Source organism: Nicotiana attenuata, chromosome 10, assembly GCF_001879085.1.
Source record: "Nicotiana attenuata strain UT chromosome 10, NIATTr2, whole genome shotgun sequence".
Lineage (NCBI taxonomy): Eukaryota > Viridiplantae > Streptophyta > Magnoliopsida > Solanales > Solanaceae > Nicotiana > Nicotiana attenuata.
This window is the reverse complement of record NC_031998.1, coordinates 26,334,548-26,345,577: the sequence shown is the minus strand read 5'-3', so window position 1 is coordinate 26,345,577 and position 11,030 is coordinate 26,334,548. Positions and strand designations below refer to the sequence as shown.

The window sequence follows — 11,030 nt, the reverse complement described above, 5'->3', positions numbered from 1 at the left end:
CTATAGGGCGTTTTCAAATCCCGCAACTCTGAAACTGTTTCTGCTACTTAATGTTGTTTTGATTTAATAGGCTTAAAATCAGTAGGCAAACTGATAGGGCCATTTCTTCTGAGTTTATAAAACAAACCGCCTATCTTCTATGTCTTGATATTCACTTAGACTCCATGTCTTAGGATACCGTTTAACAATACGGCCCTTATTTGTTTTTGAGTCGTGCTGCTTATGTGCGTGGTTTGTGGAGGTAAACTTGAGCCTCTAATTGCTTCTTTTCTGCCTTATGTGCTAAGGTTCTATTTGTTCTTGCCTGTCGCCTTAGTATTTTCTCCTTTAAACCTTAGGGGTCTGTCTAGAACTGCCTATAGGTAGAGGTCCTAAATTTTCTCCAGGACCATTAAGAAGGGACGGGTAACAGCACGCAATAGAGATCGTTAACCAACACTCGCTTTAATAACCACTAAGGGGGTGGGAAGGGTAGATATGTGATATGATGACTACGCGCTAATGTCACGTGTAGCCCCTCATTGAGGAGTGTTTACCGGACATTGTGTGGGGTGATCCTGTAGGCTAACCAACCTAGGACCCTTCTTTCCCAAATCCCTTCTATTTAAAACCTTGTTTTATATGTATACAACTTGTTCCAAATCTTTGTCTATTATCTGAGTCATACAATATCTAACCTGCTCTTATTTGTAATTATGTGTTTAAAAACTTTTTGTTTGACTAATGCATGAGTTAAGTTCGGTCGGGACCCACCGTTGTGGACCCCGAGGGGTGCCTAGCACCTTCTCCTCAAGGTTATTTCGAGCCCTTACCCTAAATCTCTAGTAATGCAAACTGGTCTAAGAGTTAATCGCTCTAGGTTCCCTAACGCACCGTAATCCGTTAGGTGGCGACTCTTCAAATACCCAATTCCAAAAAAGGGAAGGAGTCTGTTCCCCCATGATATGTCGAAACTCGGACTTTCTCCGCGAAGAGGAAAAAAGGGGGCGCGACACCTTTCCTCCTGCAGGTTGATTCTCCCTTTTACTCTTAAAGTCAGCTGGATATCCAATTATTTTGAAGCAATTCTCCTTAAGATGTCCTTTATACCCAAAATGTTCACAAATCACTCCAGGTTTCCTTGCTCTAAAGTCCTGTCCTCTCCCTGCTAGAATAGTGAGTGGTCCTCTATGAGTATCGACAACACCTAAAGACCTCTGGCTTTCCTCTTGAGTCACTATGGCATAGGCTTCATTAACAGTCACAACAGGACTCTTAATTAACACATTGCTCCTTATGTTGCTATTACTTTCATTTAGTCCCATAAGAAATTGTAACAATCGTTGAGATCTTAGGTGTTCTACTGAAGGTCGAGATTCTTCACAATCACATGAAGACAGTGGCACTAACACATCCAATTCATCCCACAAGTCCTTCATTTTTGAAAAATAGCTAGTGACAGAGTCAGTACCTTGCCTTAGGGTTGCGATAAATGTCCATAGGTGGTAAATCCTCGTCAGATCTGATCGATCAAATCTCTCCTCGAAATCATTCCACATTTTCCTTGCATTAGAGGCATAGACAATACTCGACATCAATTCGCTTGACACAATGCTCCCAATCCATGAAAACACGATTGCATTACATTTTTTCCATTGTTCAGCCAACTCTCCTCTGTACATACTCTTTACACAAGTTCCGTTCACAAACCCTAGCTTGCTTTTCCCCCGGAGCGCCAACTTCATCGCTCTACTCCACAGAGCATAGTTATCTGGCCCTGTGAGTTTGAGTGGTATTAGTACGAGTCCTGGAGCATCTGAGGATTGTAGAAATAACGGATGATTGTGATCTAGAGATGCGACTTCATTTTCCGCCATTGCTGTCTGAAATTCAGCTTCGTCGGAGCTTCGATCTACCGTATTTTGCCTGAATCTCGATGAAATCACGATCGCCGCTTTGATACCATGATAGAATTGATTGAATCTACACAGTAATGTAACATGCAAGTGAATCTGAGAGGAAATCTAGAGAGGAAATGAGATGAAGAAGAAGCTCTGTATTATTGACTTAAGAAGAAGAAGAAGAAATACACGTGTGGGCTGTTATATAAAGACTCACTTCTAACTGCCTTAACAGCTTTTCCTTTTAGGACAAAGCTTTCTAATCTTTTACACTTAGGTCCCTCAGCTTAGTCTACGTACAATTAGTATGATTCTCAATATAAACTGTGTATTTTTAGTTTGTATTATAGGTACATTGTACGTGCCTCCCATGATCTTGAAGTTTTCAACACCTTTCAACACTTTCAAAAGGATTGATTGTACTTTTACACCCAAGCACACTATCTTGCTTTATCCCTACTTTACGTATCTTCCAAAAGGCAAAAAGCTTACTTAATCTTTTAATCTATCTATTAAATTAGATATCAATCTTACTTTTGAAAAAAATAGTTGGTAATTAATAGTATCTCAGACATCGTTAATGAAATTATATTGAGTTTGTTATTGTTGTTAATTGGTAAACAATACTACCAAAATATATCAAAAATATGTTCTAGCTTTGTCCATGTAAATGCTCACTCGAAGAAAATTCTCTTTTTTTGCTAAGATAGATGCACATTATATTCCTTTTTTTATTAAAAACATTTTCAACGTGTTTTACCATTTATTTACTCTTATCTTTCCTATACTTTATTTAACTTTTTATTTATTCTTTTAGCTTTGGAAGCTTTTGGAATAACTCTGCTTTTGAATCCTCATCCATATTAATTTTGCTTTGTTGTCTGCAAATAAAATTCGTTATGTTCAAGAAAATCCCATGTTAGATATCCACCTTGGTGGTCTCATATCAGCTGAATTCAATCATTTCTCTTCGAAATCTGCAACTCTGCTGCCATAAATTCTTTCTTTACTTCTTAGCTTATGCTCAAAACTCCAACATTCCAACTGGAGCTTTGCTAAATTTTTAAAATTTTAAGGTCTGTTTCTCTTCTTTAGTACTCCAATTGCTGCTCATTACCTGATGACGCTGTACTATATATATCTTTATGAATATGTGTGTGTTGGTATGGGTGTGAAGCGATGAGTATTTGATTAAGTTTTATAGCTTCTGTATCTTGGCTGTTGTTTAATGACTTGAGTTTAGTAAAAGGGCAGCCGGTGCACTAAGCTCCCGCTTTCTGCGTGTCCGGGGAAGGGTTGGACCACACGGGTCTATTGTACGCAATCTTACCCTGCATTTCTGCAAGAGGCTGTTTAATTCCACGGCTCGAACACGTGACCTCCTGGTCACATGGGAGCAACTTTTCCATTTACATCAACTTTGCAAATGACTTGAGTTTAGTGTTTTATTTATTTGGATAATGATTTAAAACAATAGCATATAAATGATCTAAGCTTTAAGTTTTTTACAGTTTTACTCTAGTATCTTTGAAGAGTTCAAGTTGGTGGACTGGCTGGAACGTTATGGTACTTCAGTTGTGTTTCTAGCATATTGATTCATGTTACATATACATTGCACATAGTTAGGTAGTTGATTTGGTGATCCAACTATTAGTATATCTCGTTGAGTAATCGAGAGCTGAGAGACCTTTCCCTTCTTTGTTTTAGTCTCTCAGGCTACTGAGTATAATTGAGTTTTGATAATGTAGAATATTAGCAAAACGCTTTACATGGATGTATCTCCTGAGTGTTTAAATTTGTTTGTAAAGACTTTGATGTCTTGTGATGAATCCTTTTGCCATAGGTGCGGGTAACGTGGGATTGCGTTACAACAGATTTCAGATCTATAAATTATTATCTTTAACTAGGATTTACCCGTTATCTTCTTATTTAATTAGTTTAACAAAGGGTTTTATACTTTTTGGTCAAACAATAGGATTGTTGGTATGTTCATATTTCATATGCATAACCACTTCATTCATTATAGATTTTTGGCTTTTATGAATTTTAGAGGACAATTCCCATTTTTGCTTGGAGTTGCAATATGAGGGACACCGGTAACATCTCTCAGTACCGATGTAGATTGGACCAGACACTATCGTCTCAGGATCTTGTCAATAATGATATGCTTAAGACCCTTGTCAAGAATCAAATTCTACGCTCATCAGAGTGTGATGCTCAAGGTCAGCGTCATAAATCAATTTCAGTTACATGTCATCAATCTAATTATAAAATCTGCAACATCAAAAACATATACATATCTATTTTTTTCGTTTGGCAGAATGTAGTGAAAATCTAGTGGACAGAAGAACCAAGGAAGTGGCTAACTTCCTGAACATGTTAAGGAGTGCATCAGTAACTGACGGTGAGAAGTCCGAATCCTCTGAAGCATCGAATGGTGGTTGGAAAGTATGCTATCTTTCCCATACACATACATCACTTTTTTTCTAATTCTTGAAAGCCTCCCCCCGGACCAATGTTTATGTTGAACTTAAACTCATTTGCTAGGCAGTGGTTGTTGCTTGTTTTATTGGTGCTACTACTGTCCGGTGCTCCGTTTTTTGGATCTTTTTTACCATTTCTCAAGGCAGGGAATTTTGGGATACTAACAATAATTGTTGCTTGTTTTCTTCTTATGGCAGATAAAACAGGATACTGAGGAGATCCGTGTTATGTATCGAGAGGGACCAGAAGGCACTCCCTATCACACCCTCCTAGCTGAAGGCTATGTGGATGGTCCACTAGATGTTTGTAAGATCAACTTGATGTCAATATATCTCTTCTTCTATTTGTTTAGTAGTGGAGAATGTTAGATAAGCAAATCTCTCTATTTCAGGTTTATGCATCTCATGGGAAACACAACTCTATAAGAAGTGGTGAGAATCTTGTATGTTTGTGACAGTTGCATGCAGCACATTAAGCTTCAAATGCAACAGAACATAATTAAAAATGGTCATGAGACTCATGACCAAAGACTCATTCATTTTATCCTTGCGAATTACTATATGGTACTGTACCTGAATGACTTTAACACTCGAAGTTGACAGTTTCTGTGAATATATCGGGTAGGAAAATATGCTACGTCCAACATTCTTAGGTCTTTCTGCTGCATTACGAGCAATAATATGTATCCCAAATTGTGGATTGTGAGAGAATATATGAAAGGGATAACTAGAGACTGAAAGCACATATCCAACAATACATGGGAATTTTATTTCAAGTGGTATTTTTGGTAACAATTTCATTCTGGATTAACAAATTGTCTTACTCTGTGCCACTTTCTTACCAGGTGGCCACAAACTACAATTCCAACTTTTAAGGTAGCAGTTTCCGAGTGCTTGCAGAAGGTCAGAGATGGTGAACAAATATGTTTAGTAAGGTTTGTCCTCCAATAGTTTCCTAGATATAGAGGTACCCGTCGCATTCTTATGATGCCTCTAAATGTGCTAATATGTATTTAACTACTTGGAAGAAAGGATGAAGCTTTCAAGGCCATTGTCAGCAAGGGAGGCTGTGGTACATCTCTTTGCATTTGAATACTTGCAAGATGGTCTGGTAGTAGTCGTTGCCAATTCGGTAAGCACGTGAATGCTTGTCAATGTCTTTTTATTTTTCTTAACTATCTATATGTTTGTCCAAAACCATATATATTTGTTCACATGGGCAGTTAATCCAACTGATAGCCGGCAAAAGTTTATGCTTTTTCCTGTGTCTTTTTTCCAGATCTCTAACTTAGATAGTGTTGATAGAAGTACTCATGGTTATTCCATTAATGGGATACCCCATGCGCAAGATGTAGTACGAGTTGATCTGGTGGGAGGTTTTGCTCTACAGAAAGTTACTAATAATCGGAGCTACTTCAGGTAACTTACACTTTTTACATATCCAATTACTAATAACCTACATTCTAAAAGGGCATCCCGGTGCACTAAGCTCCCGCTATGCATGGGGTCCGGGGAAGGGCTGGACCACAAAGGACTATTTCACTTGGTACATTCTATCTATAAACAAAAATGGAAGCACCAACAATATGATTGAATATATCAGGAAATGGACTAGGTAATTTTGGCAAAGATGTGAGTTTAGTGTTGGAGTTGAAGCGCCAATCTAACAGAATATTAAACATTAAATCTTTCTAAAATTCACCTAAGTGTGTTATGAACTCCTAATGATATGTTACATAAGCTTGACTTATGAGTCAGGCTGTTCAAGATCTCGGGGTTTACTGGACTTTAGTGTTACTAAAGTTTTACCTCATTAAATATTACTACTTCCTATTATCTATTATGATTTTCTTTTTCTATTTTAAAAACCTGCAGGATAATAGGAAACTTGGATATTAAGCTGGACTTTATTCCTCCAGTATTAATCAATTTCGTCTCAAGGCAGCTCATAGGCGGCGGTTTCAAGCTTTATAAAAAGGTTAATGGCAACTCAGAGATCATTCTATTTTATATTTTAATATTTGTACTTTAAAAAATGATTTAATAAAAACAATACTTGAATGCTCCAGCAAGTAATTTACTACCATTGTTGCAGGAAGTAGCTTCAGTTGCTAAAGGTGATAAAGACTTCAGCCAGGCACTGAAGGATCCAATGTATGCTCGAATACGTGAAGCTCTTTACTCGGATAACCTACCTAATATTAGTGAAGCTTCAGAACTGCTAGACCGGAAGAAAGATGCAGTTCCTCTTGATGAAAATCGCCCCGAGGCAAAGGTTCATAGAGACAATTGTATCTTGAAGGCTAGAGATAAAAATATTCATGGTGAAATCGAGGAGATTGAAGATGAAACGTGTGGAAAGATCGAACATCAAAATGAGGATGAAAGGAAAGTATGTGATTCTCCAGTCAATCAACTTGTACAGGAGGCAACCAAGAACAAGAATGTTGGTATTAGCGCTGAGGTCAAACAGGCTCTAGGAACTTTGGAGAAGGCTATTTCTGTCATAAGGGAATATAGGCATAACCTTGACATTAGGACTGTTCTCAATGCTAATGTGAAGTCAGTAGAAGCGGAGGCAGAAAGTCTAAAAGATTCAAAATCATCTGATTCCTATAAGGATTGTAGAAACATTGGAGAGTGTAGTGAAGTAACAGAACAGGAATTTAGAGAAGAAACCTCTTATGAACACAGAAATAGCTCTTTTTCCAGGTAAATTGTGTTGGCTAAATAGCCGGCTTCTATTGATGATTATAGATGCATGACGTGACGCTAGCTTATTCTGCATGAAATGGTTCAACTTGCAACTTATTGGTTCAATAACTTGCCAAATGAGCACATAGAAATTGCAAAAACCATTTTACACTTAAGAAACTTGTTAACTTATTACAATAGGAAATCTTAAGTTTCAATTTAGAAGTTAAAATGGTTCCCTTTGAATAGTCCGTATTCCTTTTGAACATGTATGGCTTTCATTCATATGTTAGGTAATTTCTTCTCTAACCGAGAAAATCCCTATTCTAATTTCTAAGTATAACTTTTTTCAGGCGCACGAGTTCTAGTTTGTGCACCAGGGATGCACACCATAACAAGATTGCTCCAGAATCATCCGATGTTTATGCTGCAATTCCTGATGAGCCACAACACATTGCTTTACGCTCGTCAGATCAATGGACAGCAGGGAAAATAATGGATAGGATATCAAAGGATGACAATACGATGGTTTCCCATGCAAATGGCATTCCTGAGAAGGAGATCAGTGAAAGAAAAAGAAAACTACCGAGATATTGCTGCTTGTATTTTCTTTCTGGGAAGGTTGTGGCTTAAGAGCGAGCAGCTTTGTTTAATGAAGACTATTCACCACATTTACCCTTTATGACTGCTAGAAGATGTTTAGTCAGAGTAAGATCAACAACCAGTTTTCTGTGCAATACATTATTTCTGGGCATAAGGGGAGCCTTGGCGTAACTGGTAAAGTTGCGGTTATATGACCGGGAGGTCACGGGTTCGAGCCGTGGAAACAACCTCCTGCATTTCTAAGGCTGCATACAATAGATCCTTGTAGTCCAGCCCTTCCGCGGACCCCGCGCATAGCGGGAGCTTAGTGCATTGGGCTGCCCTTACATTATTTCTGGGCAACTTAGTAAGATATGATAGTGTACTTGAACTCAGTTGAAGCAGAAATGTGAGAACTACATGTATATATGTAAAAGATCTAAAATAATTTCCTTGTTACTCAAGAAGGAATGAGTAACAAGAAACATAGACATGAGATATAATTAGGAATATAAAAGACATTCACATTGATAATCCTAAACTGAGAACAATACAGCAAAACTGTCTGCAACACAAGCAATTACATTAATAGGAAACTTGGAAAAGTAAAGCTAATATACATCTTAGTATTGAATGGACTTGCTATTAGTCAGAATCCAGATCTTTGAACTGTGTCTTTAGCTGCTGTTACTTCTCAGCAATTGTTCGTATCTCATCATTCTCTTTTGCAACTATAGATTGTCCTACTTTCTAGCAATCTCACTTTGTTGAGAAGCTGTTCTATGGTAACAGAAGCATCCTTTAATCTGCTCCTTAAACTCTCTTCTTCCTTATCCCGCCGTCTTCTTTCTTCTAAAAGCATCCTAAGTAGAGTCTTACTCCTCACTCTTTCATACTGCAAATCACGCAAAATCTGCTGTAAACTGATCTTAGTACTATGATTCTCTTCTCTCAAGTTGGACACAGATTCTTCCATCTTCATTACTGATTTTCCTGTAGTTTGAACTGTTTGCCTATTTGATCCACACACTTGCTGAGTTTGAACTGTTTGCCTATTTGATTCACACACTTGCTGAGTTTGATCTCCAGACATTGTCTGGTTTCTTGCTTGTACTGAAGAATGAACTGGTCCTACATTCTCGCGTTCTCCTCCAGTAGATTGCAATGTAGATTTATCAAGACAAGTTGTGTGGCCATTGGAGCTAAACTGTGAACAAGATTTGCTTTTAGCAGAAGCGTTTGGTACACACACTTGCTGAGTTACTTCTACAGACATAGCTTGATTTTTTGCTTGTGTTGGAGGATTAACTGGTGCCACATTCTCGCGTTCTTCTCCAGTAGATTTGTCATGACATGTTGTGTGGCCGTTGGAGCTAAACTGGGAACATGATTTTCTTTTTGCAGAAGTGTTTGATTCTTCCTCAGGAGGAGAGACAGTAATGTTCTTTACATTGCGACGCTTAGCATAACCAATGAAATGGCAATTTGAGGACCAATACTTCTTCTGCATTGCTTGTAGACGTGCCTCGAGTCTAGCAAGTACAATGGTGCGCTCAAAGCCCTGTTTATCATGAGCTGGCTCCACAAAATTAGCTTCCAAGACGCCTATCACGCCACGACCATCACTCCCTGCAGCATTCCACACTCTCCAGAAAGGCTTAATTAGCCTATTCTTGTGATAAACATTGAAACCTTGAACATCAATATGTTGTTTTGCATCTTTCACAAAACCAATAGTTACTACAGCTGCAACATTTGGATCCTTCAATGTTTCATAACCGGTGCACTGTGGTCTGTACGTTATCTCCTCAGATAACATCATGTCATTTACCAAATTATGATGTTCAACATCTTTCCCCCTCAAAATTATTCGAAATCCAGGAGCAAGCCTCAGGTACAAAATTGAAGCATAACTCCTTAAAGAATGCTGATAAGTTAGAAAATGCCTGGAGTTAGGATATTCTGTTGCCATCTGAATCTTCTTTTCATCTCGACTAACACCCCGTATTTGAATGTCATGTGGATCCGCGTCAAAGTCAAGTTCTGTACATCCTTCTTCATCCTCCCAAAGATTGTATATAACGATTCGTGTACCTTGATCTTCCAAATATTCAAAGTGTTGGAAGAGATCCTCTTCGCTTTCATAAGGAGACCATTGTACTATGGTGTCTGAATTTCTTCTCCAATCATCAGCTGAAGATCGAACCAACATTTCCCAAGTTTCCTCCCTCTTCACAAAATCAATCATAGGAACAACAATATCTTCTTTCCCTGTGCTCCTTAAAAACGTATAAGACAACATTCCAACACTTTGTGTTATTGTGTTGCTTGTTCTATCTCTTCCCCTTGAAAATACAATCACATCCGCGCCTAATCTCATACTACTAGTCTTAAAACCATTTCCATATTGGCCAATAGTATTTGCTAATTTGCTTTTCACTGAATATCCAAGAGACATACATTGGCGCATTCTATCTGGAGTCATTCCACCACCATTATCTTCAACTAACAACATTTTTCCCTTCTGTTTCATGTTGTCCAGCACGTCTACGCTAACGTAGGTAGCGCCATTGCAAACCTCGTCCATAGCATTATCTAAAAGCTCAGCAAAAGCTCCTAAAGCCCATTTATGACTTGTGGCATTTGAATGCAAGAATTTCGGGTGAACTCTCACATGATCCATGCCAACTGTTTGATCATGACCAGCCGCGAAAAAACCTCCATTCGTTCCATCATAATCTCCAGCTTTCCAAAATTGTTTACAACTTGGAATATTAACAGGAAAAGCAACCAATTCATTAGTTGAAACAGGTACAGAATGATTTTCAACCTTTGGACGAATCGATAAAGGTGCAATAATACCACTATCATTGCCAACTTTCATCTTCTTGAATGGACTTCCTCCTTCAATATCATCAAAATAAGGACCAAAACTATCGTTTATAGGAATCATATGATCAATTGTGTTTGTTGGGACGATAGTAGTAGTGTTATGATAAACGTATGTTGGGTCGAAGATTTCTTGCTTGATAGGCATGGTGATCATGTTGTGCAAATTTAATCAAGAAAAAGAAGGGGTTGAGGGATGTATAGTTTTGACAAGTTGGAAGAAGAAAAAAGAAGAATAGATTTCAGAGAACTACTTTTGCAACTTAAAACTAAGCTCAGAATGTATAATAGTAGTGCCTTAATTATTTTATAGAGGATTTTGGCTTCTCCTACTTCTACTAGGATTAGTGTATAATAGTAGTGCCTTAATTATTTTATAGAGGATTTTGGCTTCTCCTACTTCTATTAGGATTTGGATCAAGTAAAGCCCTTCTCTTAGGCCCCTAAATATTTAAGGTCCAAAAAATTAGAAGCACTACTATATTATTATATAATATATATA

At 37.9% G+C, this 11,030-nt stretch overlaps 2 protein-coding genes across 4 annotated transcripts; one reads left to right on the top strand and one right to left on the bottom strand.

Moving 5' to 3' along the window:
- Positions 2,714-9,121, top strand: LOC109233190. Of its 3 annotated transcripts, XR_002069056.1 has the most exons (12): positions 2,972-3,446; positions 3,931-4,102; positions 4,201-4,328; positions 4,562-4,670; positions 4,756-4,795; positions 5,209-5,298; positions 5,396-5,495; positions 5,643-5,782; positions 6,239-6,341; positions 6,459-7,075; positions 7,411-7,765; positions 9,044-9,121. XR_002069056.1 is itself a non-coding variant. In XM_019398974.1 (11 exons), the coding sequence occupies exons 2-11, from the start codon at positions 3,964-3,966 to the stop codon at positions 7,688-7,690; spliced, it is 1,746 nt and encodes a 581-aa protein (XP_019254519.1). In that variant the 5' UTR covers positions 2,714-2,956; positions 3,931-3,963; the 3' UTR covers positions 7,691-8,066. The 3 variants fall into 3 exon arrangements, 2 of the variants coding, with proteins under 2 accessions (XP_019254519.1, XP_019254518.1); XM_019398974.1 differs by lacking the exons at positions 2,972-3,446; positions 9,044-9,121 and adding an exon at positions 2,714-2,956 and having other exon boundaries at positions 7,411-8,066; XM_019398973.1 differs by lacking the exon at positions 9,044-9,121 and having other exon boundaries at positions 7,411-8,066.
- LOC109233662 (protein MICRORCHIDIA 7-like) lies at positions 8,184-10,991 on the bottom strand. The gene has a single exon (XM_019399536.1). The coding sequence runs from the start codon at positions 10,683-10,685 to the stop codon at positions 8,355-8,357; it is 2,331 nt and encodes a 776-aa protein (XP_019255081.1). The 5' UTR covers positions 10,686-10,991; the 3' UTR covers positions 8,184-8,354.